At 54.6% G+C, this 26,512-nt stretch overlaps 4 protein-coding genes across 7 annotated transcripts; 1 reads left to right on the forward strand and 3 right to left on the reverse strand.

Annotated features, from left to right (window-relative positions):
* Nucleotides 1-257: 257 nt before the first annotated feature.
* Nucleotides 258-9,661, reverse strand: CNKSR1 (connector enhancer of kinase suppressor of Ras 1). The gene is given in 22 exon segments (XM_037828087.1): nucleotides 258-674; nucleotides 676-900; nucleotides 1,205-1,386; nucleotides 1,469-1,571; nucleotides 1,651-1,712; nucleotides 1,890-1,963; nucleotides 2,238-2,309; nucleotides 2,463-2,536; nucleotides 3,421-3,593; nucleotides 3,993-4,023; nucleotides 4,103-4,209; nucleotides 4,324-4,427; nucleotides 4,508-4,578; nucleotides 4,661-4,762; nucleotides 5,076-5,144; nucleotides 5,257-5,316; nucleotides 5,926-6,030; nucleotides 6,107-6,148; nucleotides 6,567-6,651; nucleotides 7,236-7,417; nucleotides 7,523-7,680; nucleotides 9,600-9,661. Coding segments are annotated over 22 exon segments (2,172 nt in total). The 5' UTR covers nucleotides 9,646-9,661; the 3' UTR covers nucleotides 258-629.
* Nucleotides 9,662-14,081: 4,420 nt separating this feature from the next.
* ZNF593 (zinc finger protein 593) lies at nucleotides 14,082-16,894 on the reverse strand. Its single transcript, XM_037828093.1, has 3 exons — nucleotides 16,645-16,894; nucleotides 16,387-16,449; nucleotides 14,082-16,302 (listed from the first exon to the last, which is right to left on the reverse strand). The coding sequence occupies exons 1-3, from the start codon at nucleotides 16,824-16,826 to the stop codon at nucleotides 16,161-16,163; spliced, it is 387 nt and encodes a 128-aa protein (XP_037684021.1). The 5' UTR covers nucleotides 16,827-16,894; the 3' UTR covers nucleotides 14,082-16,160.
* A 635-nt stretch (nucleotides 16,895-17,529) lies between these two features.
* On the forward strand, nucleotides 17,530-22,197 carry C2H1orf232 (chromosome 2 C1orf232 homolog). 3 transcript variants are annotated; one of them, XM_037828091.1, is made up of 5 exons: nucleotides 17,530-17,769; nucleotides 18,295-18,396; nucleotides 20,167-20,250; nucleotides 20,377-20,474; nucleotides 21,852-22,197. In XM_037828091.1, exons 2-5 carry the CDS (start codon nucleotides 18,313-18,315, stop codon nucleotides 22,144-22,146), a joined length of 561 nt encoding a protein of 186 aa, XP_037684019.1. In that variant the 5' UTR covers nucleotides 17,530-17,769; nucleotides 18,295-18,312; the 3' UTR covers nucleotides 22,147-22,197. The 3 variants fall into 3 exon arrangements, with proteins under 3 accessions (XP_037684019.1, XP_037684018.1, XP_037684020.1); XM_037828090.1 differs by having other exon boundaries at nucleotides 17,530-18,396; XM_037828092.1 differs by lacking the exon at nucleotides 20,167-20,250 and having other exon boundaries at nucleotides 17,530-18,396.
* Nucleotides 22,198-22,553: 356 nt separating this feature from the next.
* Nucleotides 22,554-26,252, reverse strand: FAM110D (family with sequence similarity 110 member D). 2 transcript variants are annotated; one of them, XM_037828088.1, is made up of 2 exons: nucleotides 26,148-26,252; nucleotides 22,554-24,454 (listed from the first exon to the last, which is right to left on the reverse strand). In XM_037828088.1, exon 2 carries the CDS (start codon nucleotides 24,358-24,360, stop codon nucleotides 23,545-23,547), a length of 816 nt encoding a protein of 271 aa, XP_037684016.1. In that variant the 5' UTR covers nucleotides 24,361-24,454; nucleotides 26,148-26,252; the 3' UTR covers nucleotides 22,554-23,544. The 2 variants fall into 2 exon arrangements, with proteins under 2 accessions (XP_037684016.1, XP_037684017.1); XM_037828089.1 differs by lacking the exon at nucleotides 26,148-26,252 and adding an exon at nucleotides 25,051-25,135.
* Between the last annotated feature and the right edge of the window lie 260 nt (nucleotides 26,253-26,512).

Genomic DNA, 26,512 nt, shown 5'->3' on the forward strand with positions numbered 1-26,512 from the left:
CCTCGGTTTCCCCATTTATAAAGTGGAAGGTGGTCTCTTATTTCTCACTCTGCCCCCTGAGGATGGGGTAGGAGAGCACCCTTTGGCCTCTGAAGGGCAGGGAGAGGTGGCTGTGGGTAGAAGCCTCACCGGCCATGGGTCAGCAGTGCATCACTGGTGCAGGCCCGGAGCTTCAGGGAGAGCCCAGGCCTTGCATCCCAGTCCCCTCTGGGAAACAGATTCCCAGTTCTAATGTGGAAGTCAATGGCACATGCAGATTCATTTTAGAGAAAGTGACTTTATTTGGTGGAAAGTGTCTCTTTGTAAACTGATGGATACCTGTACAGATCTGGTTCAGGGAAAGAACTGCTCGGGGTCCCCAAAGATTAGAGGTTCTCTCAGCCCAGCCTTCCTGCTCCTTCTTTAGCAAGGGAGAAGAGAGTAGCACGAAGCTAATCCAAGGGAGATAGGCACAGAAATGGTGGCAGTCCAGGCCAGGGGGTCAGCTTGGGGTGAAACCATGGACTAGTTTCTAACCTCAAACAGAATCCAAGGATGCTCTGCCCTGGTCAGGTGAGAGCCAGATGTCAGAGGCTGGGGGTTGAGGTGGTCCTTGGGGTCAGAGATCAGGGACTAAGTACTGGCCGAGGTCAGAGGTCAGGAGGTTGGAGGTTGCTCATTGGGGCCAGGGGGCAAGAGTTGGGGGTTCTCCTCAGGGTCAGAGGACAGGGGGTGAGAGGACTGCTCTCTGGAGTCAGAGGTCAGCACTTGGGAGTCGCCTTCAGCCTGCATCACTCCGCAAGCCCCCAGGCCCTCTGAGTACAGCTCCTGGTTCTGCTCCTTCCACCGTCGGAACTTCTCTCCAGTCAGTTCGGGGTCGCCCAGCACTTCCTCCAGGACCTGCAGCTCCTGCAGCTTTGCCTGCAAGAGGAACAGGGGCTAAGAGGCCATATCACCCAGGAAGGAAAACAGAGCCCGAGCTTAGAGCTAACCCTGGAGCCCAGCACCTAGAGCCTAGCACCTGGCCCAGCCTAGTCCAGATGCTCAAATCTACAGCCCAGCACAGGGAGTGAAAGCTCAAATCCCAACTAAGAACCAAGAACTTGACCCAGTCCACAGCTGAGTTTGGACCCATGCTCAGAGCCCAGGGTGGAGCTGGGAGCCAGCAACTGAATCCTGAAGCCCAGAGCCCAGCCCATGCCATGCCCAGCGCCTCCCAGCTGACCTTCAGTGTGCTCTGTAGCGCCCGCACACGGTGCACTCGCTCATTGAGCTGGGGATCTCGGTTGCGCCGCATGAAGGAGCTTCGCCATTGTTCATGGGTGAAGGGCTGTAGCTGGCCCAGGAGGGACACGCCACCCTGCCTCAGTCCCTGTACCATTCCTTCCAGTGTCCCTTCACCACTATCTGTGGGAGGAGGGAGCAGCATGAGGGCTTGCTCATCCCAGCCCCTGGACCCCCATCCCAGCTCCTAACCCCAGCATAACACCTGGTGGAGAGCTGAAGGAGGCCGAAGAAGGGCTGCCCTGTGTGGGGGTGGCTGCAGGTGACGTGTCTCTGTGTGGTGGACTCCCGGCTCGGGCTGGGCTGGGCTGTAAGCAGAGTGGAAGGAGGGTATCAGTCTGAGCTCCATGCCCTGCTACCCCTGCCTCCACTCACCACCCTACTCACCGATGCTGAGCGGGACCCAGCCTCGTCGTCAGGGTCTTCTGCTTCTGTCTCACTGTAGCAATCTGGGAATGGGGGTGGGGGAAGCAGGTGGGGCGCTCAGCGAGGCTCACTGAGGCTTAGGGGGTTTGGGGGAGGCCAGGGGACCAGCTAGGGCATCTGAGTTCCCAGTCCCCATTCCAGGAGAAGAGAAGGTTCCGGTGAGACCCGAGGCCCCCCACCCAGGCCTGAGAGACACTCACCTTCTTCCCGGGGTGGGGGGGCCCGGCCTGGAGACTGGTACTTGGAAATGCAGGTAATGAGATGGCGCACCCACCTGCGGAGGAGCATACGGGCCTCAGGGAGAGACTGGTACCGCAGCCATGGGTTGCCACTGACTGGCGCCCTACTGTGTGCTTCACCCACCTCATCTTCTCATTTTGTCCTCAGAGCCACTCTGAGAGGTAAGAATTGAATCAGCCTATTCTGATAGAGGAAGAAACTTACAGGAGAGTGCCTAGATCACCCACTCTCAGCGCAAGCCCTGAGCCCAGACTCCCAAGGGGGCTGAGATGTATGCGGTAGCGGCGGGGGGTAGGGGTGGCACTCACATGCTCAGATCCGTCAGGGTGTTGGCAGCGAAGATGAAGGGTTTGTACACTTCGTGGGTGAGCTGGAACACACTGCCAGGGGATGGGGGCCCTCGCTCAGCCTGAGAGGCCCAGTTAGCACCCAGAGAGGCTGCACCCGGAATCCCAGCCACCTGCCCACCGCACCCTCACCCTATTTCTCCCTTTTTCTCCCCATTCCCTGGACCTTCACACTCCAGGACTTACTATTTTTTCTTCTGATCATGTCCACTTTCCAGGCTATAGTTGGAGACATTGATGAGGCCCTCGGCCTTCTCATCCTGGGGAGATCACAGCACGAGGGTCAGCTTGAACCCCAACACCCTCAACTTTTTACTTATCCCTCAGGCTCCTGGGGGCAGGGAGGGGAGAGGGAGTCTCCTGGGGCTCTCGAATTATGTCAGTGCCTAGGGCTCAGGGCAGGAATCTGGGTGGAGACAGGAGTGTGGCCAAGAGGTGCCTCTGAGCCAAGAAAGGGGGAGCACAAAGACACCCAGAGAAACAGCCAAGAAGGAGGGGCCTGCCTGCTCATGCATTTGTTTCTTCAGTCCAGACAAAGGAACCTGCTTCATTCCAATGAGCTTTGCAAATGCTGTCCCTACTTCCTGGTTTTCTTTCCCCTCTTTCTGTTTGATCCCCCAGGCATCACTTTCTCTGACTCCCCAGGCTTGGCTGGGCACCTGCATGGTCTTGGGCTTTCCCTTCACCACAGCATGTTTCCCCCCACTGTCCTTGCATGTGTGTTCGCCCCTTTCCCCTACCAGCCTCTAAGTTCTGGAGTCACAGGGACTGTCCAATTTCTTCCCTGAGTCCCCAGCGTCCAGCCCAGAGTTGGATACACAGTAGGTATTTGGATATTTGTTGAATGAATAAACAATTGAATGACTGGCCCATCATCAGGATGGACAGACTAACAGAAGAGGAAGGAGAGGTGGACAGAATAAAAATGATTCTCTCTTACATCTCCTGTGATATCTTTCCTAACTGTTTTGATGTATATACTAACTCATCTCACTCCGAAGAGCATTCCCATTTTTCAGATGGGAACATTGGCCCAGCAGTGCGTGGGGCCTATCTGTGACCACAGATGGAAGTGGTTGGTGGAACCAAGCCCTGAGCTGACCTGCTTGCTACCTTGGGGGGGTGGGGGGTGGAGGGGGCTCACCTGGGACTGGCGGTACCAGTAGAGCGTGTGCCCCTTGAGCACAAACCAGCAGCGGCGCCAGCGGGGCCCCATGAAGCCGCTGGGCGCCTTGCGCAGCAGGAGCCAGCCATCGCAGTCTGGCCGGCCCAGCTCCCGGCAAGACACCCGCCGGCGGCTCAGGCGCGTTGCCACCCCTGCAGCGGCAAACAGCGCCCGGTCAGTGAGGGGCCCGCTGGGCATCCCGCACCCCTAAACCTGCTTCCTTGCCCACTCCCCCAAATTCCCAAGTTATATTTCTGAACCCTTGCTCTGTGCTGGGAACGTCACCTGTGTCCTCTCTAAGGTGGGGGTGCGTCTTCCCATTTTAGAGACGAGGAAACAAGCTCAGAGAGGATTAGCCATTTGCTCAAAGTCATGGAGCTGGTGAGTGGCCCGGGTTGGGAGCACAGATCTGTGTGATCCCAGAGACAGAGCAGTTTCCAGGACGGACTGTGTGTGGAGTGTGTGTGTCTGTGTGTGCGGGGGGGGGGGCAGCATTGTAAAGACTTCTCCTCACTTAATGGGGTCCCCACCCAGTCTGGAGCACATCATACCTTTTGATTTCTTCCGACCAGGGACAGGACTCTGAAAGGACCGTAAGGGGGTTAAAGAGAGGTCTAGGTCCAGAGTCACATACCCTACCTTGCTGAGTCCCTGGGCTTACCTTATCAGGGTGTTCTGGGGGCTCTGGGGGCTCTGTTTCCTCTCCTAGAAGTGGGCTTGGAGGCGGGAGGAGGATGGGCATGGGCTCAGGGCCAAGGGAGGGAGGGTCTATCAGGAAGGGAGAAGAGAGAGACCATCCCTGAGTCCAATCCCAGGCCCTGGGGGGTCAAGGTCAAGGGGTCAGAGCCAGATATCCCAGATTCCTTGCTTGTGGCATCTTACCACCAGGTGAGGGCGGGGCTTTGAAGCTATCTGTCCAGGAAGGGCTGGCCCCGGAACTGGAATTCAAAGTCAGGTCAAAGGCGAAGACTTCCTCAGATGGGGTCCTGGGGAGAATAAGGGGAGATGAGATGAGCCTGAGATTTCCCCTCGGAGATGAGACACACCCTGGGGAAGAGTCTATTACCTGGAAGACAGCGGGGCCAGAGCCAGGGATTGGAGCCTCAGGTGTGGGGAGTCCAGGACCTGAGGAGGGGTCTGGGGGACAACCAGAAATGGGGTGACGGAGCTGATGACAGGCCTCCAAAAACAGGCTGGGGGCCAAGTGTGGGGCAGGTACCTGTGGGGGGCTCTCAGGCACTGGGACTTTCTTCAACACCAGGCTGGCCTCCGCTGGCTCCCGCAGCAGCTCCCGTACCACGTTCTTATGGGGCCAGCCCACCTGGGGGACAGATGGAGGGAAGGGCAGAGCCTCTGGGCTGGCATCGAGCTGGGAAAGAAGGCTCTAAGGCAACCCTAGGGCTGGAAGCTCCCTCTCAGCTTCCTGCTTCCACCTCACCTTGCTCCTCCTCCAGGAAGCCCCCATGAGCTTCACCTTGCCTCTGCCAAGGCTGCTCTGACCTCCCTGAGCTCGCCCCTCTCAGGGAAGATGGCAGAACCTTGGTTCCCTTCCCCACCCACCAGCCCTGGGTTCTAGTCAGGAACTCCCCCCTTCCCCTCCCCACCGCCACCACGTCCCTCTAGGCCTCACTCACCACCACCTGCTCGTTGACCTGCACAACCTCGTCTCCCGGCAGGATGTGCAGTTGGGAGGCAGTGGTGACCTGGAATGGGGGTTGGGGCTCAGAAGATGGGCTCTCTCGGGCCCTGAAGCTGGTTTGGCTGACAGGTGAGAGGGCTTTGGGGTGGGGGCTGAGAAGAGAGTGGAACTCTCACCTGGGAGCTCACTCGAGATACAAAGTGCAGGCAGTTGCTGGTGGTGTGGATTTCCAGGCCCTGCAAAGAGGCAGAAGCTGCAGTTACTGAGGGTGTGGGGGCAGCAGGGCCAGTGGGCAGGACCCCTGCTGAACCCAGGACTCTTAAGTGGGCTGAGCTGGAGAAAGAGCTGGCCTCAAGTTGGCACTGCCCAACTTGACTGTGACTTTGGACTAGCTGCTCCTGTCTGGGCCTCTGTCTCTGTCTCTGGTGGGGCCAGAGGGAGGCTGGAATCAGTGATTTCTGAGGCACCAGACTCTTAGCAACTTTCCTGAAGGGGTAAGCAGGGACAGGGGCAGGACAGGGGCAGGGCTAGGGGCTCTGATTTTCCCAACTGGTCAAAGATTAAAGCAGAAAAGTTCATGTCCTCTCCCGTCTCCCTTGACCTCCCCGCAAGCCTCTGCCAGGTCTGTGTCCCAGGGCTGGAATGTGCCACCTGGGATCACCCCAGCTACAGCCCCTCAGCATTGGGGAAGGTGCTGAATGATGATGACCCCAGGTAAGTCCTCTGGGTCTTCATTTTAATATCTGTACAAAAGTTTCCCAGCCAGAACAGCACAGGATCCTAGAATCATTTTCAGGGCCCAGACAAGGCTGCCAAGGGGTCAGAGGTTAGAGGTCAGAGCTCACCAAAGGATCGTCCAGCTGCACCCGCTCTAGCACGGCCTTCTGCTCCAGGAGCTCCTTGGGGCTACAGCTCAGAATGTTGCGGCAGATCCCAGACACGTGACTGCACTGGGGGAAAGGAGGACGTCTAGCCTGAGCCCCATCCTTCCCCAATCCCTGCTTCCCTCCTACCCCTCAGACTCACAATTCTCAGGACTCGACTCTCCTTCTCAGCCGCTGGACAGTCCTGGAAGCACAGTGAGAGGGCAGAGGCCCATCCTGAGTAAGGGGAGCTGCCTCCTGAGGGCAAAGTGGGATCTAACCCTAATGCCGCAGTCCCTCCTTGCTTCCCTTCCCAGAACCGTAAGGCCTCAGAGCTTCGGCTTCAAGTTCTCATGCCCCTGAGACAGGTCCCTGGGGGTCACCTCACATGCCCTCCACTACCACCTCCAACTGAGAGTCAAACTTCCTGGGCTTCCCCTGTCAGCTAGAAGACTCAATGCCCCCAGTGCCCCGTACCCACAGGCCGGGATGCTTCTCTTCCTGCCCCCACCTTATCCCAGCTCTCACACCTGATCCTCTGAGTCACAGGTTATAAAAAGCTCGAGACTGTTTTGGTCCTACAGTCTGGGCCAAGCCTGGCCCCTGGCCCCTGGATCCTCTACCTCCTGCAAGGCCTGGCTCAGCTCCCCGCACAACTGCCCGATCTCTTGGCAGGCTGAGAAGTCGTTCAGGTGGGAGAAGAGGTGCCTGGCAGGGAAGAACGGAGCAGTGGGTAAGGGCTGTGCTGAACAGGGAAGTCACTGCACCGCTTGGAGCTGACTTCTCCTGAGACTCAGGGTAATTCCCGCCCTGCTGGGTTTTGGTTTGGATTAAAGGAGCTGATCTATACATCTAAAGAGCTTAGCACAGGACTTATTTGTCAAGGACCTCACTACGGGCCAGACACTGGGGAGACAAGCATTCAACATGGAATTACATCAACAGTGCAATTACTCCAACTGTAACAAGTGCTGTGACATTGGGGAGCTCTGAGAGCACATAACAGGGAGGGCTTCCCAGAGGAGGTGACATTTGAGTTGGGACCTGTAGGACGAGCAGCAGCAGTCAGTGAAGGGGGTGGGGAGGCACTCTGTGAATGTTTGTTGCTATGACTTTTAAGGTTACAAGCCAGGAGGAGCGGCAGGAGGGAAGCCAGACTTCAGAGTGTCCCCACAGACAGTGTGGTGCCACCACATCTGAACAAAAGCCAAAGTCTGCTTTTTTCTCCCACACGCTGGAGGAAGCCAAAGATGAGAAAGGATCAGTTACCCCAACCCAGGCCTTGCACGTACCTGTTGAGCCAGAAGAGGAGGCCGCGAGCTTTGTGAACCAGCTCCACAGCCGCGTTGAGGACTTCAGTGGGGGTCTTGGCAAAGGCCCCCAGGTGGTCTTGGACTAAGCTCTGGAAGATGTGGGTCCCCTCCAGCAGCCCCTCCGTCAGGCTCTTCAGGTTCTCCCTCTGCAGTCCGGAGTTCTGTGCCGGAGTGGGGGCAGGTCACCCCTTGACAGTGGCCAGCACCCCGCTTCAGCAGCCCCCAGGTGGTGGAATCTGAGGCCAGTGTGGCCGACATTCACTCACCAGGGCCCGAAGCTGCTCCACCCCATCCAGGATGAGCTCCTGGTGGCCCACAGGCCACACGGTCAGAGCCTGGAGGCTGCGGGGGCAGAGCTGGAGCAGGTACTTGCCTGGCAGCTCCCAATCCTCAAAGGGATAGTCCTCCAAGGAATTATCGAGTCCTGGAGAGAGAGCAGGGGTCAGCAAGAGGGGAAAGATGTCTTCTTCACCCCCCAATAGGCCCTTCCCCTCTCCTCTATTCCTAATGACAACCCCGAGACCCAGGCTGCGTTCTGCCCACTCGATAGAAGAAACCACTGAGTTGAGAAGTAGGCTAGTACAGAGCAGCGGTTCTCAAAGGGTGGTCCCAAGACCAGAATATCACCCTTACCAGGGAACTTGTTAGAAATGCAAATTCTCTCAGACCCCACCCTAGACCTACAGAAACGGAAACTCTGGGGGTGGGGCCCAGCAAGCCCTGGTTTCAAACTCTCCAAGTGACATTGATTCACACTTAAGTCTGAGAACTACTGACACAGGAGTTAGAAGCAAGAGCTTATGGAGCCAGCGAGAAATGAGTGCTAGCACCCAGGCAAGTCACTTAACTGGCCTGTGCCTCAGTTTCCTCGTCTAAAGGAGGAGATCCTAAAAGCACCTGCCTTCTAATCATGTGAGATTAAATGACAACACATATGAAGCACTTGGCCCATTCTCTGGTTCACAGTAGACAGTCAAAAGCAGACAACATCTCTACTTTTTTACCATGACCTATAAGGCTCTGTGTGACTGGACCACTGCCTGACTCTCCAAACCCATCTCCAGACACAGCCCCTCAAATTCAACCCTTCTGATCCAGACCGCTAACTCCTGGAAGCTCCTGGAATGCTCTTTTGCCTCAAAGTCCTCGCACTTGCTATTCCTTCTGCCTGGGCTGTTTGCTATTCCTTCTTCCAGCTCCTTCACTCCTTTCCTCATCTGTGCAACACACCCCCTCCAGGAAGCCTTCCCTGCCTCCCCAGGCAGGATTGAGGGTTTCTTCTCTTGCCCCCACAGCCCCCTGTGCCTCTGCAAATCCTGCATTTGTTGAGCTTGGTCTCTCCCACCTTGGAAAGAGCTCTTCAAGGATCTGGCCTTGAACAACTGCCCATCCCTACCCGCAGGGGCTAATCTGCGCCTGGCATGGACTCAATAGATATTAATAGATATTAAAGTAATATCTATTGAGTGCTTACTATGTGCTAGGCAAAGTTTAAAGGGCTTTACACATAATAACACATTTGATCCTCACCACATCTCTAGGAGGTGGGGACTATTGTTATCCCCATCAGACAGACGGCAACACTGAGGCACGGGAGGTTAGGCAGCTTGCTCACTCCTTGAGGCAATTCCTCCCCCCACCCTCCTCCCCTCTCTCAGCTGCTGGTCAGAAGGTCCTCACTTCTTTGAGTCTGTCCAAGTTTAGGCCATTTCCCATCCATTCGGGAGCTCCTTAAGCCTGGGAGCCCATTTCCCTGCTCTGACTGGGGAGCCCTAGGGTGAGGCTGCCCCAACCCCTTCCGTCTGGCAGAGGCTTGGGTTTCTTTCGCTGGAGAGTCTCAGGGTGGGGAGAAGGGAAGACAAACAACAGCAGTGCCCGCCCTATTCCACAGACAGAGCAAATCCCTTCCTGGCTCTATGCGTCAGTTTCCTCTTCTGAAAAATGGGTTTAATAACAGTTCACTGGGCCCCGGGGCCCAGGGAAAACGAAGGAGATAAAGGAGGGTGTGTGCTGTGCCGGGCCTCCCGCTCTGTTTTCATGACACAGTCCCAGCCTCCTCAGCCCCACCCTCATGGCCTCCAGCGACGCTGGGGGGATGGGGGACCCTCTGCTGGGTCCTTGAGCCCACCAAGGATCATCTCGCCCATTCCTCTGCTTCGCGCAGTTCCTGGTACCTGACAGACGCTCGCTAAAGACTTGTTGACTGACTAACCGACTGACAGACTCGGCAGGTCCTATTTCCTTTTCCCCTCCCCGCCCCTCTCTCGGGCCTGCGGCGTCCTCCCAACTCCCCTCAAGCCCAGCTCTGTCCCGGTCCCACCCACCTCTCAGCCAAGCTGCCACCTTCCCGGGGGTCCAAGTCGTTGTAGGCTCCATGGCTGAGCCCCATCCGCTCCGGTCAGCGCCGGCTCAGGAATTTCCGCTCCCAGAGCCCTGGTCTGGGGAGGGGCCGGGCCGGGCCCTGGGCGGAGCCGTCGCATACCTGGGTCCACGTGGCCGTCCAGGTGAGGCTCTGCGCAGCCATTGGCCCACCGCCCGTGCGAGGAGAACCCTCCTCCACGCCCCTCAGGCGTCCTGGGGCTTTCGCAGCCTGGCAGCCCGTCCAGGGGGCGGTGCCACTGCTGTGTGACTCTGGCGACCTCACAGCAGGCCTGGGATCCCGCCCCCAAACTGCCCTCAAATCGCAGGGTGGGCCCCTGGCCCCCCCGGGATCCTCGAAAAGGGGCCTAAAAGGAGAACGGTGAAAGCAGCAGCAAAGCAGAGATGGTCGGGAAGCCAGACCCTGAGTGCAGATCTCAGCTCTGCAGCTTGTGGGCTGTGGGACACGGGCTAACCCTAACCTTGGTGCATCAGTTTCCCTGCCTGTAAAATGGATGTAGTAGCCCCAGCTTCAGAGGACTGCTGTGCAGAATACCTGAGCTAATAGCTCTAAAACCTTTTTTTTTTTTTTTTTTGCCTCATGTACTGTTTCTTAGAATAATACTTTTTAAAGCATAATACAAAATGCTTAGGATTGCAAAGACAATTATTACCAAAATATATTAAAAAGCACAAAGTTATGATATAGTGGTATGTTTATTAAGATTAAATAACAAGACAAAAACTCAAGTCAAATTTTTCCTTTTTAAATATCTGGGTGTGAAAGCTGCTGCTGCTCAGCTTAAATAAGAACATTAAACTCCGGGTGGTCTTTGATTCATCTCCTCCCACATGTTCATCACAAAGAACTAAAGATAAAGGACTGCAAGAAAGTCTGGGTCAAGTGTGAGAACAGGAAAATGCACCATTTGGTTCCCAGGCCCACTACCGGGGGCAGAGTTGCCCACCCAAGGGCCAGCTATATTGAAGTCTGAAACAGAAAGGGTGTGATCAGGGGTGATTTGGGGGGGGGGGGGGGTAAAAACTACCATGATGTTGAAGTAGTTATAACGAGCAAAAACAGCATTTCAAGATGCTTACAGTAACAGTACAATTTGAAACAAAAATGTCAGTGATTTCTGTTGGTGACAAAGTCACAGATACTACTACTATTTCAGTCCATAAATGAAGGAAATGGTACATTTCAGTTAAAGAGAAATTTCAGTGAAAATAAAGATACAATTTTTCCTATCCACGTTTATGGATCCACTGAATTTTTTTTTTTAACTTTTAAAAATTTATTTTATTTTTTTTATTGTGAAGTATAACATATATACATAAAAGTGATAACTTTCAAAGTACAATTTAACAAGTAGCTATGGAACAAATTTCAAAGAATGTTATGGTATATAGTTCCACCACGTCAGTTATTTCCTTCTAGCTATTCTAATACCCTAGAAACTAAATATATATATATATATATATATTTATATAAAGATTCAGTGTTCATAATCCTTCATTAAATCCTATCTTGTCTGTTGCTATCCCTCCCTCTGGTTTGATCATTTTCTCAGTCTTCAGGGATATCTGGGCAGTGACCACCCTAACTTGATCATACTGAAGAGTTGTCGACATTATGGGAAAAGGGGATGCAGCTGGTTGATGTTGTTAAAGAGGCTGTTGCCTCTGGGTTTTGGGACTTATCTGGCATAGGAACACACTGGAGGATACAAGTTTCTGAAAAATAAACTTAGTGGGTGAAACTTTTATAGTCTTACATAGGGACCTAGGTATTCTTTGGTATTTTCAGGACTACTGTTGATTAGGGCTTGGCTTCCTATGGTCATTTGGAATACCTAGTTGGGACTTGTGTAAGAGTAACCTCCAGGACAGCTCTCAACTCTATTTGAAAACTCTTAGCCACTGAAACCTTATTTTGTTATCTTTCTTTTCCCCCTTTTGGTCAAGAAGACATTCCCAATCCCTTGATACCAGGGCCAGGCTAATTCTTGGGAGTCATGTCCCACGTTGCCAGGGAGACTCATTCCCCTGAGTCATGTCCATGTCCCGCGTAGGAGGGAAGGTAATTTATTTGCAGAGTTGAGCTTAGAGAGAAAGGCAATGAAAGAGGTTCTCTGGAGGTGACTCAGGCATAATTATAGGTAGGCTTAGCCTCCTCTTACAGCCATAGGTTTCACAAGAGCTAGCCTCAAGATCGAGGGCTTGATTTATAAAGTAGGTGGTTCCTAATTTCACATAGCATACTTTCTGTCCAAGATGAACAATCAGTGTCTCACACTATCTTCACTTAGTTTACACTCATAATCACTCTCAATTTTAAACAATTATCATAACCCCAAACACCCCAAAGCTCTTATCGGCCCCAAATTATCCCTAGTATTAGTGTGGCACTGGTAAGGTATTGCTATTAGATATAGTCTATAATATGCAATAGGTGGTTTTTCCGACCTATTATTGTTAACTCTTTGTACCAGTGTCATACCTTAAAAGCATTTATTCATATTTGTAGTGCTAATCTGTGGGATATATGCCTTTAAACAACTCATTTCAATCATGTTTGCCTTCAGTATGGCACTGATAGTTATAATCCCATTAATAAACTGTCATCAACCCGTTCGTTTGTCCATTTCCATACCTTTAAGTTCACCCTCATTAACATGTCTATACGTATTAGGTAATCATACCCCTTTCACTAGCTTCTGTTTATCTCTAGGTCCCCTGTAGTCTACATTATAAGACACTGATTTTACATTGTTCAGGGAGTTCATATAATAGTTGTAACATACAGTTTCTCTCCTTTTGTGTCTGACTTATTTCACTCAGCATTGTCTTCAAGGTTCATCCATGTTGTCATGTTTCAGTATCTCGTTTCTTCTTACTGCTGCATAGTGTTCCATCATAAGGATATACCATGTTTTGTTTATTCACTCATCTGCTGAAGGACACTTGGATTGTTTTCACCTCTTGGCAATTGTGAATAATGCCACTATGGAACATCGGTGTGCAGATATCTGTTCACGTCACTGCTTTCAGATCTTCTGGGTATACACCAAGAAGGGGAATTGCCGGATCGTAGGGTAAAACTATCTTCCACAGCCACTGTACCATCATACATTCCCACCAGTGATGAGTAAGAGTTACAATTTCTTCAGTATTTGTAGTTTCCTGTTTCTTAATGGCAGCCACTCACCAGGTTAAGAGCTCTCATCTCAGAGCATCTGACACATAGGAAGTGTTTGGAGTTATCATCGTCTGCATTCTCCTCCTCCACTTCCTCTTTATCCCAGGATATCCCAGGAGGCCCAAGTCAATTCCACACTCACATGCTGTGTGACTGAGCCCAACCCTTATATCTCTCTGAATCTGCCCCTTCCTCTCTAAAAGGGGGATATCTAGCTCTCAGGGCTGTAAGAATGGCTCTGAGAGGTCCTTGTAAGCACTATGAAATGTTTTAATTTTACGTGGAGGGTCTGGGAGGCCTTCCCAGAGCCGGTCCCTCCTAATGCCCCACCAACTTCGGAATCTCTACCAGAGCGCCAACACCCAAACTTCAAAGCCTGTCATGATGTTGCCTGTAACTCAGAGACCCAAAGTCTGGACTTGGTCCACAGATGGCCCACGCAGTGTGTGTGTATGTGCATGTTAGTTGTTAACATTTAACAATTTCACACACAAACTGGGATTACCAGCTTCTCTGGAACTCTGCCAGCTCTGGCAACCCCATCCCACCTCGACATGGCATCAAACGGCTGGGATGGCTCAGTGGCTGCTTCCTTCAAGTGCGACATCAGTTTTCCAGCTCCGCTCTCCAACTCTCCAGAAGGACTTGCCTCCCGTTTTGTGAATCAGTAGACTCCAAATCTGCAATACCCCGTAATCTTTCTGGCTTTGTCCTTTACCTCCCGTCTTCACACCCTACACCGTGTCCCTCGAACACTCCTCCAAGCTGTGACCTCCAACATTCTTGCCTCTTTGTATAACAACATCCTTGCAGCACTCCGAGGAAGCCCAATAAATTCTAAAAGAGCCCTATTTTCCCACCATCTTGATTTTAAATACCTACCATATCCTGAGCTGGCATCAGATACCAAAATGAGAATCCAGCCAGCCCGTGCCTTCCCTACTCAGTCCTGTAGGAGAAAAGCAGACAAGAACCCACCACCACCCATTTATGCCTATTCACCCACCCAAAGGACTGGAGGTCTAACAATCATAATAGTGCCTTCCTTCTGTGTCCCCAGCACCCACTAGGAATTTAGGGGCTCAGTCAATGGCAGCTTCTATTTTAAAAGGTTTTATGAGTTTATAAAAGTTCTACAAATCGGCAGTCGTGAATAATGCCACTATGGAACATCAGCGTGCAAGTATCTGTTCACGTCACTGAACAGTATTAAATTTTCTGGGGTATTTCCATTCTCTATACATGCAGACCCTTACATACTGTTCTGCAAATTGTGTTTTTTTTTTTCTCCTTTTTTTATTTTATCAGATAATCAATACCAATGAAATAATACACGTAAAGCACTTAGAACAGTGCCCAGCTCCATCAGCTACTCCTTTTAAACATCTGACAGCTGTCTAAATCAGTATATGCAAATCTTTTTTCTTTTGGTTGCATGGTATTCAGAAAATGAATGAGGCATAAACTATTTAGTAGTTTGTCTAGTGTTAGGCACTGAGGCCATTTCCACATGTTCACTACTACAAAGAATACTACACAAAACACCCTTGTACAAACATCTTTGCTTAGCTACACAGGTATGGCTGTAGGCAGATTTCCTAGGAGTAAAATTCCTGGGCCAAAGGTATGCACACTTTACACATATTCTTTCTTTGATTCTTCATAACCCATTAAAGTATTATTGTTCCCAAGGTTAGGGAAGAGATGGATATGTCTCTATGGGAACTCCATCTTGGGAGAGTGTAAAATATGCACTCCCCCAAAGTAAGGGTGGTTAAAATGTAGCAGAAACCACCAAGTGGAGAGGCATACTGCTGTTTGCAAGGATGCATGAGGCACACCCTCTGTTTGCTGAAACCTGATTGGTGGCGACCAATCATCTAAGGTAGAGGTAGGGGCTGGGGTCACAGCTAAGGAAGGCCATCCCAGTATCTGGTCCAAGCCTGGGACTCCTGGTGCTGCCAAGGCCTCTCCTGCCCACCAGGCCTGGCCTCCCCAGTGGGTGGGGGAGGTGCTGCTCAGGCCTGATGCTGATCTCTCCCGACAGCTGCTCCTGAGGCTGGCAGGATGGGCAGGCAGGGGGAAGGGACTGGATTTAAAGGTCCAGCCGCCCCACCCCCTGCCAGACCTGGGCAGGCAGGCACTGGCAAGCATCCGCTGAGCGCATGTGTGGTGTGTGCATGGCAGGTCAGGGGCCTCCATACACTGCTTTCCTCCCCTAGGCGCCAGGAACGCCACTGATCCTCACGTCCTTGCTCACCGCAACAGGTCCCCCGGGGACAAGCAACCCCCCTCACCATGAGATTTCGACGTCTGACCCCTGGCTACTTCCGGGTGCTACAGGTAAGTACTCCAAATCTTTTTATCCTTTTTTTCATTTTATGAGATAATCAATACCAATGAAATAATACCAATGAAAGCCCACAAAGCTGGCTTTGGTGGGGCTCAGTGAGGTGGGGGGGTGGAATACTGACTCCATCTTCCCCCAACCACAGCTAGGCTAACACCCCGACCAGCTTCGGCTGGCACGTTCCCTGCCGCCTGAGCAGCCAGGGCCCAAATGGGCAGTGAAGCGAGAGGAATTGGGGTGGAATCTCCCTAGGGCAGCATCTGCGTCTCCATCCAGCTATACCTTCTCAATCCCTTCCCTCCCCTCACCTTCCCAAAAGTCTCAACCCAACTCCCCAGCTGTATTTTCTGTGTACCTCCAGATGCAGGTAGCTGGTGAGCTGAAGGCAGAGCCCCGGAACCCACTGGCTGGGGTTGTGGCCACACTGCTGGCTGTCCTCGGGCTGGGTGGCTCCTGCTATGGCGTCTGGAAGATGGTGGAGCAGCGGCAGCCACCACAGGCCCCGTAATGAAGTAGGCAGCCTGTTACCTGGGCCCTGGGAGTAAGTGGCCTAGGGGAAGGGATGAAATCTTGGGAGCTTCTTTCTTTCCTGGGGTCAGTCTCTGCCCTTAGGATAGAATACACCTGATCAGAATCCCTCTCCCCACTGCAACTGGGCTCTTTTAGGGGGCTTCAGTTCATATGTCAGAGCCCCTAAAAGGCGGCAGGGGTGCAGGTTCTAAAGGTAGAAGGGAGAGAATAGACACTCTGGGCCCTACACACAGTGGTAGAGAAACGTGTATAGGGCAGGAGTTTGAAGGAAGGAGGGGACTCTGGCCTGGAAGTCAGGAGATCAGAAGCCAGTCCTCTCTGTTCAGTTCCTTTATTGTGTGCAGACACCCAGAAGAGCCCATCCGCTCCTCAAATCCAGGGCCAGAAGAAGTCAGCACAGTCTCTCCAAGACTAGGCATCACTGTCCATGGGCAGTTCTCCTGCCCTGCATCCTCAGGCCATGTCATGGAGACACATCCATCTCAGGAATATCAGTGGACACCTCTGTGGGCACTGCCAGCCGCCGAGGAGGAACATAGGAGCCCATACCCGCTGCCCTCTCTGCCTCTTCTTGACTGTAGGGCTCCATGCTCAGCTGCTTCAGCCTGGAAGAAAGGAGGGAAGGAGTTGGAGGTTGACCAGATGCAAGTCCTCCCTGCCCAGCACCCATCCACCAATGCTCTCCTTACCTTTTCTTGTGGTCTTTGGATCGGAAGTGGGTCTTCAGGTTGGCAGAATCGACGAAATACCTCCTGCAGGGGTGGAAGGGGAGATGGAGAGCTTGTTCTCAAGTACGCCTATTTCCCAGAGCCCCAGCTCCGGGATGCCTGAAGACCCATGGGTCCTAAGAAAGAAGACGCCGCGCGCCCGGGGGCCCGAATTCGCAACCCCAGGTTCGCACCGCGCACCCTCCTCTTCCTGCTCAAACCGACCCCGCCGGGACTTACGCGCAGGCCAGACAGCGATGCAGGCCGCCCCCTGGGAGGTCCGGGTCGGGCTGGGGCCGTGCCGGACCTTGGGGCCGCAGCTCGCGGTGAATCTCATCCAGGTCCGGCCGCCGCCGCTTTGACTTCATCTGGCGGGCCAGCGAATGCGCCCGGTGCGCGCCCGTCCGGCGTGAGCGACCCATGGGCGGTCACAGCCAGGCCAGAGGCACCGGGAGTCGAATCGGTTAGCGCACGCCTTGGCGCTTCCGGACTGCCGGATGACGTCTCGCGACGCCCGGGGGCGGAGCCGCCTCCGCCAGACCGCCTCTGATGACGTCACTCGCCCGGCCATCGGCTTCAGCGCCTCCAGGCGGCGGTTGAGATCCGTGACGTATAAGCCCGGGGCGGAGACCGACTGAACTGTTTCCGTGCTCGGCTGGAGGCCCCGCGGGCCATTGCTGGGGAGGGCCGTGCGCCTCGGGGATTCCTGGGGCCGGTCTGGGTGCTCTGCCCGCCCCCTCCTGGCCCCACCTATCTCAGCGCCATCCCTCTGGCTCTATCACCCGTTAAGATTCCCAAAACCTTAGACTCCGCGATGGCAGTGGGATGGTTTGAACACCTCTGGGAGGCACTAATAAATATATCTGACGTGAATATATTAATAAATGAATGAGACTGAATACGTTTGGGATCCCGGCGCCAACAGGGCTTACGGAGATACCCCCAGTCCCTGACCTGTACAGCCCTTACCACCTCTCACGGTCCCCTAGCTATCTCCTCGGGTCTCCATCCACCCCCAGCCTAATCCGCCCCCGGGGTTAATGGTACTCAGGCATCCTGTTTGGCTCAGGAGGAGCCAGCGCCTGTCACAGAAAGAGGAGGTGCTCAGAAAAGGACCTCCCCATCTTTGCCTCTTTTCTCTGAGCTGTGCACTCCCCAGCTGTGAGTTGGCAGCAGAGGCAAAGAGACTGCCCAGTTGTGGCACATCCAGGGTGGGTAGGGGGCCAGAGAGCCTTTCCCCATCCACCAGAGCCTGGTGCCTCCCAGGCTGACCAGAGCTGGCTCCCAGACTAGGGCCAGAGGTACTCAGCAATAATTCAGGGGCTCCAGCTCTTTGGAACCTATTGCCAGGAAACAGGGAGACTGGTACGTGCATCCCCAGGGAGTGGGAATCAGTTTCCAGCCCAGACAAAGCAGTGAAATGTAAGCCCAGGGCGCTGTCTGGGATCTGTGGAACTTCCCACTCCAATTTGCAAAGGCTGAGTGGGGACACTAGGGGGGTGAGGGCTGCTGAGGCCCAGCTGGCATGGATACAGTGATAGGGGCACCAGGATGGGACTGGCGCCCAAGGACTTGATGAATGAGAAAGATGATTTTTCCAGAGCCATTCCAAGAGATCAGCCTCTGAGGGGAGAGATTCCTTCATGATTCTTGATCAAGATGGGTCAGCAGAAAGGGCTGAGGTGGCGGAAGCCTGCTCTGTCCTGCCCCCCCACTCCAGACTCCTTTGGATTGGGTTCACTTGCTGGGCACTGTGCCAGCTGAGGGAGGCTGGTGCATCTTTAATGAAGTTACCTGATCCCTGGGACAGCGTCTCGACCTCGCCAAGTTTCTGGAGCCAGAGGCACTGGGTACCCACTGAGCCTCTACCTTCCTGTGCCTGGATGCCAGGTCCGTGCCCCTGCAGCCATGAACCAGGCCTTTTGGAAAACCTACAAGTCCAAAGTGTTGCAGACTCTGAGTGGGGAATCTGAGGAGGACCTGGCAGAGGAGGTGAGTGGCATCCTGCTGGGTGGGGCCTGGGCATAGGGACAGCAGGAGTGGGAGATACTGAGAGCAAGGGGTAGGGTCTGAGAGAGACAGACACATTTATGCAGAAACCATTGGTACATTCAGGGTATGGCAAAGGTATGATAGAGTGTCATGTCAGAAAGCCAGGACATCCAAGAAAACTTTGGGAAAACTGAGGAAGAAGAGATTTGGGGTGAGGGGATTGGAGTAGTGGCCACAGTCTCCAAAGATCTTGAAGGATGCCATGTGGAAAACACGCTCCTAGGACCAGTAGGCAGTTATCACATGGGTACATTTCAGCTTGACACAACTTTCTAATGGACAGAACTGAGCAGAACTGGCGTGGTTTGCCTCTAGAGGTAGCAAGCCCCCTGTTACTAGAGGGAAGGGAAGTGGAACGTAAACTCTGTGGGTCACTGTGGCAGCATCAGATCAAAGCCATACTTGGCCCATGCTTTATTCTGACATAAAAAAATTGAACAGGGCTCTGAAACTGGGTACAGTCTTATGTCTAGAGGCTGTGGTAAGTGGCAGTTGAGCAAATAGATGTGGCAGGGGTATCCTCTGAATAGGTCTCTAGACAGGCTGGCATCCAATGTTGAGCTTGCAAAGAAATGTCCATGGGTGAGTACTGGTATTGACATCTGTGTGGCATCCCCAGTGAAGGTATATGTGCAGGGGTAAACTGGGTACAGGTCTTTTAAGGCGTATACATTTTGGGCAGAATTCTATGTCTGCATACTTCCGTGTGTATGTGCATACACATGTGAGTTTGGGTGTGTATTGATTTCCTGGGGTTGTCGAAACAAATTGTCACAAACTGGGTGGCTTAAAGGAACAGAAACTTATTCCCTAAAGTTCTGGATGCTCAAAGTCTGAAATGAAGGCGTCCTCAGGACCATGCTCCCTCTGAAGGCTGTAGGGAAGAATCTTTCATTGTGCCTTCCTAGTTTCTGCTGGCAGTCCCCGCCTGGCATTCCTTGGCTTGTAGCTGCATCACTCCAATTTTTGCCTCTGTCTTCCCTCTGTGTGTGTCTCTGCATGACCTCTCCTTTTCTTATAAGGCCAGCAGTCATGGATTAGGGCCCACCCTAACACAGAATGACCTCATCTTAACTTGAACAAAGACCCTATTTCCAAATAAGGTCACATTCACAGTTCAAGTGATTAGATCTTGGACATATCATTTTGGGGACACAATACAAACCACTACAAGGAGTGTGTGTACATTTGTGTCCTAGTGTCTGTGTGTGAGTGGAGAGGTTCCATGTGCTGCAGGTGGGTCTCTGTAGAGCTGTCTGCAGTCTTATAAGTGTACACATGCACAGGTGTAAATGGTATAACTGTGTGTGTGTTCATGTACATACATCTATGTACAGGTGTGAAGATATGTAGCCAGGTGGAGGCATGCTCATGTACGGGTTTGTTACTAGTCAGTGTGCATGCCATTGTCCATATGTCTTGGGTATGTATGGGTGTGACAGTGTGTCTGTGGGTAGGCAGGTTTATGTGCTCAGGGTGTCTGCAGGGATTGACTGCACAGGTGTGTGTGTTTGACCATGTAGCTCGGTGTTGAAGTAAACCTGTATGCATTCCCATGTGTCCTTGTAGAGGGTGTGAGGTGTACAGGTGTGTGCTTACTTCTGTAGGGTTGGTGTGCCTGGTCTGTGTGTGTGTGTGCCTGGCTTGCAGTGGGGTGGCTCCCACTCCTCTGGAGCCTCTCTCATGCCAGGTGGGGATCTTGTGTCCCAGAGGGAGAACCCAGCCTTGGTGGAGTCTGGGGCAGCAGAACCAGCCGAAGAGGCCTTCACTCCCATGTCACAGCTGGCCCGCCGGGTGAGTTCTTCTCCCTTCTTCCACCACCGACCTGGTCCTGCCCCTGGGGAGCCTGGCAGAAGCTGCTGTGGAGCCCTGGGAGGTTGTCCTGACACCCTTGCCTAACTCACAGCCCTTCTGTCCTAGGTTCAGGGAGTTGGGGTGAAAGGTTGGCTGACCATGTCATCTCTGTTTAACAAAGAAGATGAAGACAAGCTGCTGCCACCGGAGCCCTGTGCAGATCAGTATGTGTGTGTGTGTGGGGGGGGATGGGGGTGGGCATCCTGGGAGGGGCCTGGGATCTCTTCTCCCTGTTCTTTCCATCTGGCCTGTTTGTATTTCAGACCACAGAGGACTAGGAAGGGGCAGTCCCTGCTGTTTGCCTTTCTCTAAGCAGGAAAAAGGCCAAATCAGCAACACTGGGAAATTAGGTTAGATCTTAGGAAGAACTTCCCAACTGTTTAGATTGGGGTGCTAAAAGATATTTATGGGCTCTTGAATGCCATCTCTCTACCTATCCACATGGGAGGGATCATTTCCCCAGAATCAGTGAACAGAAGAAAGAACCTTTAAGTATTTGGAACACAGAGTGGTTCAGATCAGTGGTTCCTCAATATTGGCCTAACCCTCATCCTCTCCGGGAGCTTGTGTCAAACACATCTTACTCCAGAATTCTGATTCAGCAGGTGTGGGCTGAGGCCTGGGCTCTGTATTTTCAGGAGGCTCCTAGTTTGGGAACCACTGTCTTAGAAGGTCTTTGATGCTGTGAAGTGGGTCAGGACTGAAGGCCTCAGCCCCCCTCTGAGCCCTCTCTCTTGCACACATGCCCCATTCTCTCTCTCTCTCTCACACACGCACACACACACCCCTGCCCAGTCCTTTGCCACTCTTCTATCCCTTTCTCCCCTAGGGTCCCCCAGACCCAGCCATCCCTCCAGCGGCAGGGTGCCTTTCTTCCTTCCAGACTTTCTTCCCCTCTCCCTCCTGGCTCTGTAAGGACTCTTCCCCAGACCTGAGCCTCAAGGCCCTCCTTGATTGTCCTACCCCCACATCTCTCTGCTGCGTCCCCGAGTCCCCTTTTCCCCCAAGCCTCTGATCTAGGCCTTTCTCCTTTCCTCCTGCTTTCTCTCCAGGGTCCCCACCTTTGCTAGCCCCCCCTTTCCTTTGGCCGGATACCTGACCCCTCTCCGGCCCCGCCTCTTTTCCCGGAGCCCCACCTCCAGAGCCTGGCCCCGCCCATTCCCCGCCCACGCACTCTTGGGACCCGCCCCTCTCTCCGCGCTCCGGTGGGTGGTTTGTCAACCCGGCGCTTCTTACTCTGCTGCTGTGGCCCCGCTCCTGTCTCCCAGAGACTCTTCCCCAGATCTTGACCCTGCTGTGTCCCGGGATCCGGGCCCCAGTCCCCTCTTCCCAAACCCTGTGCCACCCAGTCCCTTCCCCAGTGGGCCGGCTCCTTGCCTCCTGGCCCTGACCTCTCCCGGGCCCCTCTAGTCATCTGACCCCGCTCTTTACCCCAGTCCCTGACCTCGTCCTTTAGCGCCTGGCCTCAAGTCCCCGCCTCCTCTCCGTGTTCCTCTCCTGAGCCTCTCGGCGCGTCCCCTGACCCCGCTCTTCTCCCGCAGCCCGCTGGCGGCGCGGCCCCCCTCGCAGGCGGCGGCCGAGGCGGAGCCGCGCGCGCCGGGATTCTGGGACGCGTTCGCCAGCAGGTGGCAGCAGCAGCAGAAGGCGGCGGCGTCCATGCTGCGCGGCGCCGAGCCCACCCCGGAGCGGGAACCCGAACCTGAGGAAGAGGCTGCGGAGGAGGCCGCCGAGCGCCCGGGGCCGCGGGAGGCCGACCCTGCAACCGGCTTCAAGTGGGGCTTCCTCACCCACAAACTGGCCGAGATGAGGGTGAAGGCTGCGTCCAAGGGCGACTAGCCGGCCCGTCGAACTGGGAGCCCGCTCCCCGACCCCCATAAAAGCCCCTGACCTGGCACCCGGTGTGACTGCGTGCTTTTGTCCGGACTCGGGGGAGGCAGCTCTTGGGTGAGGTGACCTCGGAGCGGGATCCAGAGGGAGGGGTCTTCTCCCCCTCTCCCCACAAATATACAGGGAGAAAAGGACCAGAGCTAGCTGAGGTATCACGATGGATGTGTTAGATTCAAGGTACAACTTGCAGGAAGCTGGGGAGCCTCAGAAGGCTCCATCGCCATGTCCAGCCTCTTGTAATTCAACAAACCTTGCCAGTGCCCCTACTATGTACGCGGCTCTTCTACTGAGGAAAGTGGGTTCCACATAAGATGACAAGAGTTCAAGTTGAAGCACAAAAATACAAGCTTAGAGGATTTGAGTTGGGAATTCAGTAAGGCTTTAATCTTAGACGGATAAGTGGAGAGAGAGGGAAAGGTAACCCAGGCAAGAGAGAAGGAGCTGAACAAAGGCCTACAGGTGTGAACCTGTGAGGACAATAGGTTGACTTTGTGTGTGCTCGAGGAAAAGGGAGGCAGCGACAGGATTTGAATCTGCTGTTTGGGAAGATCCTTCTTTACTGCCCCAACTCGATTCTCCACAGCCCTTCACACCTAGTGACCACAAGGCGGCAGCAAAGCACCGGGAAGGGGGCCTTTAGAGGCCAGTGGGCCTCAAGACTGGATAGAGACCCCAGATCCCCGGAGCAGACACCTCCCCAGGACTCCTCACAGGTGCTATTCCCAGCTCCCAGATCAGTTGGGACTGACTAGGGAATCATAATATTATAGTACTGATTCGGTAGTAGTTATATTGTATGCCATGTACTGTACGACTATCTCAGAATACTCTGTGATCATCTCCCTTTCCCTTTTTTGTTACTGAGGGGTGCAGCTGCGGCTGGGAGATGTTAAGTGCCCGACCACGGTCACATAGTCAGCCTGGAACCCCACTCCAAAGCCTTTGCCCTTAACCGTGCAAACCCGTCCAGTCCCCCTCCTCGACATCTGTCTCCCAACCCAAACACCTACCCATTTAAAATAACATTTTAACTTTATTCAGCAGGTTCTCTCATTTTCCACCTCAGTCATTACTCTCCAGAGCCGGCCTCCACAGGGGCCACGCGGCCGCCGTTACTTCCCTCGGCCTGCTGCGAAGGGCCGCTATTCCCTCCGCTGCCTGCGTTGGAAAGGGCCTTCGAGATCATTTTGTCCAGTTCCCCCACGGAGGGAGATCCAGAGGGAAGGGTCTGCCCAACGGCGCCCTGCGCGTGGGAGGCACTGCGTTCCTGCCTGTGCCCGGGTCCAGCTCCGTGCCCATCAGTCCCCCCGCGCGGACCCGCGGCATCCCGCTTCCCTGCGGCGACTATCACACCTCGGACTCGCGCGGGGGGCTGCGTGCACGCTGGCAGCCATACAGCCACTGGATGACGCGCGCGTTGCGCTCCACTACTGACACCGGGGGGCGTCCATCCCGCGCCGAGCCCGCCGCCTCCGAGCCGCCGCCTCCGCCCGCACCGTCCCGGCAGTCCGCGCCGCCGTCGCTGGACGTCCAGTCGCTGGTGTTCCCGGAGCCGAGCGGCGGCGACGTACCGGGCTGGGGACTGGCGTCTGCGCCCCAGCTTTGCGGAGAGAAGCGCTCAGCGCCCAGCACCTCCACCAGCGCGCGCTCCAGGCCGCAGTAGTTGAAGAAGCGCTCCTTCTCCGACAGGGGCAGCGAGCACGTGGGGCACAGCGCCCGCTTTCCGGCCGCTTCCGGGGCATCTTGGGGGGCGGCCCAACCCCCAGGAGCCGCGGGTCGCTCGGCTGCATCCGGAGTGCTCGAGGTGGTGTCCCGGGGGGCTCCCGGGAAGAGGCGCCGCACCAGCCCCTGGCCCTTGGCGTTTTCCTTGTTTACCGAGGCCTTGCAGTCCCGCTTCTGGCGGTAGAAGATGAGGGAGTCAGGCCTGGGCAGCCGCCTGCCGCTGCCCCGGCGGGCGGGTCTGGGCGTCCTGGGAGATGCAGGGCGCCCCAGCTCATTGCAGGGGTGCGGGGTAAGCGGCCCGGGCCCTCCGCGCAAGGCTGGCTCCTGGCGCCGTGCTATCACTTGGTGCGTCTTGACATATTTGGCTTTGTCGGCCTCCAGCCTCTCCACGGCGCTAGGGGTCCGTGCCCTGGACGGGGTGGAGGGAGACGCCAGGAGCATCTTAGCAGAACTGGGCCCAACAGTGCCCCATATGCCGCTGAAGGTTCGAAGCCAGGCGAGGAGCCCAGGGCAGTTAGCTGGGTCTCCCTGGGATCTGCAAGAAGACAAAAATGTTCAGGGAGAGGGTAAGAGATATCCGGGTCCCTCCTCTGCAGGCCTTTCTGGGCACAGGATCAGTCAGCCACCCCTCCCCCACCCAAGAAAGTCAGGTGTCAGGCCCAGGCGGAGGGTGTGGGGCAGAGGCTCAGGCCACCCCCTTCCTCAGTGCCTTGAGTGGTGCTTCCATGGCCACCCAGAAACAAATAGCCCTTTGAGGGGGCCCCACTCTTGTCACAGGACCAGCAGGCACCGGCAAGCAGGGTACTTGGAAAAGGAAATGGGGCTGGTTCCGGCCCAATTCCCGAAAGTGGCCTCAACAGGAAAAAATACCTCTTCCCAGTCCGGCAGCTTTGAGTCCAAGACAAGAAGACTCCCCAGCCACAGGCTGGCTCCAGCAGGACTCACCCTTCCCGCCCCCAAGCCCCGAGGTCAGGGACATAACCACAGGGTAGGAGCCTCTGGTAATTGCAGCCAACTGGGGAAGGAGAGGGAGGTGGTCACCAGGGCATGTTGGCCATGTCGGCCAGCAACCTGCCACTCACTCTGTGCCCCTGCCAAGGGAATTATAGAACATCCAAATGTAAACATCACCTTGTTTAACTTATGCATTTCCACTACATACTAGAGGAAACTGGCTCGGAGAGGAGGGGTCTTCTGCAGGTCATACTGAATTAGGGTCTCTTGCCTTGCACTCCAGAGCTAGTTCACTGCCTGTCAGAACTTCCTTCTGGTATTTTGCTTCTATTCCTGCTGCTAGAACAACCAAGCCATTTCCACTCGAGACAGGCCCCTTGGTCTCACTAAAGAGCTCCTTCCACTAATTATTCCCAGTAATCTACACTCCCAGAAATCTGCCCTCAGGGTCCCTGCCCCCTTCTCATCCTGGGACCTGGTGATGTCCTCCTCTACCTCGCTTCTTCTGGGGAATGGAGCTAGGAGGGGCTGTAAATCAAGAGCTGCCACATCTTCCCTTGGCAGTAACAGAATGGGCCACCCACATGGCTCCACATCCACCCCACCCCCCCCTCCCTGGGGCCAGCTGAAAGGGACACATCAGTCCTGGGGACTGAGGGGACCTTGGATCTGGAGGCAACAAAAGAAGAGACCAGCCAGGGATGGGGGGAAGGGCCCCAGGAGGAGGTCTTGGAGGGGAGAGACCCTCACGACCCCTCCCTATTTTGTGTCTCCTAGGTCTGCCCCGTAGTAGTTGGTGACTGGGAACCCAGACAGCAGGGAGACCTGGCTTTGTCCCCTCCCAGTCTCCCAAGGACTATATTGGGCAATGGGTCAGATTCCAAGGTCCCAGGAGGGCACTGTGCTCGTTTGACCTCAGAAGTGCCCTCAGTCCCTTCCTTCTCTCCTCAGCCCTGAAGGAGGCTATAAAAAGCCCCTAAACACAGGGACCAAAATAGTCTACCGTGGACTGCCTCTTCCCTGCCTTCTGGGCTGGCTTCAATGCCCGGCCGCAGACTTTCCACCCTAGAAACTGGCAGAGCCCTCCTGTGCCCTCCATCCCTTTGCCCACCTTCTCCCAGGCCTGGGGTAAGTGGTCCCAACTCTGCCCCAGGCTTTGGCTCTGGAGGCGGGGCAGGGCGTCAGTCTGTGCTCACTGGCTTGGTGCCAGCCTCCTCCTGTCCTTGGGTCTCTGGGTACCCTCCACCCCAGCCCTGGACTCGGGATGTGCTCACCTCTGTGTGGGGAGGCTGAATTGCTGGGCTCCCTAGGCAGGTCCAGACTGAGGGCAGGAGGAACAGCAGGGACTGGAAGTAACTTTGGTGGCAGCCAAACCTCACTCTCCACAGGAAAAGTGGAGAGAGCCTCCACCCCCCAGATTAACCCTTGCCTTCCTGACCCAAAGCCTGGCCTCCGTTAACTCTTTCCTGATCACTGTTTCTCAGAGCTGGAAAGAACCTGTGGACCAGGTCCAGCTCCTTTATTTTTACAGATGGTCAAACAGGCCCTGACAGGTTAAGTGATTTGCCACAGAGGCGCAATGAGCTTGGGGCCCAGCCAGGACCCTTAATGTCTCCTGATTCCCAAGCTTACTTTAAAG

The sequence above is a fragment of the Choloepus didactylus genome, chromosome 2 (genome assembly GCF_015220235.1).
Source record: "Choloepus didactylus isolate mChoDid1 chromosome 2, mChoDid1.pri, whole genome shotgun sequence".
In the NCBI taxonomy this organism is placed as follows: domain Eukaryota; kingdom Metazoa; phylum Chordata; class Mammalia; order Pilosa; family Megalonychidae; genus Choloepus; species Choloepus didactylus.

Bases quoted from the DNA above. Each gene is read 5' to 3' on its own strand.
- FAM110D (XM_037828088.1), bottom strand. From the start codon at position 24,360: ATGCTCCTGGCGTCTCCCTCCACCCCGTCCAGGGCACGGACCCCTAGC.
- C2H1orf232 (XM_037828090.1), top strand. From the start codon at position 18,313: ATGAACCAGGCCTTTTGGAAAACCTACAAGTCCAAAGTGTTGCAGACT. The intron at 20,251-20,376 runs GTGAGTTCTTCT...CTTCTGTCCTAG, and splicing joins TGTCACAGCTGGCCCGCCGG to GTTCAGGGAGTTGGGGTGAA. The intron at 20,475-21,851 runs GTATGTGTGTGT...CTTCTCCCGCAG, and splicing joins CCGGAGCCCTGTGCAGATCA to CCCGCTGGCGGCGCGGCCCC.
- ZNF593 (XM_037828093.1), bottom strand. From the start codon at position 16,826: ATGGGTCGCTCACGCCGGACGGGCGCGCACCGGGCGCATTCGCTGGCC. The intron at 16,450-16,644 runs GTAAGTCCCGGC...CCACCCCTGCAG, and splicing joins CATCGCTGTCTGGCCTGCGC to GAGGTATTTCGTCGATTCTG. The intron at 16,303-16,386 runs GTAAGGAGAGCA...CCTTTCTTCCAG, and splicing joins TCCAAAGACCACAAGAAAAG to GCTGAAGCAGCTGAGCATGG.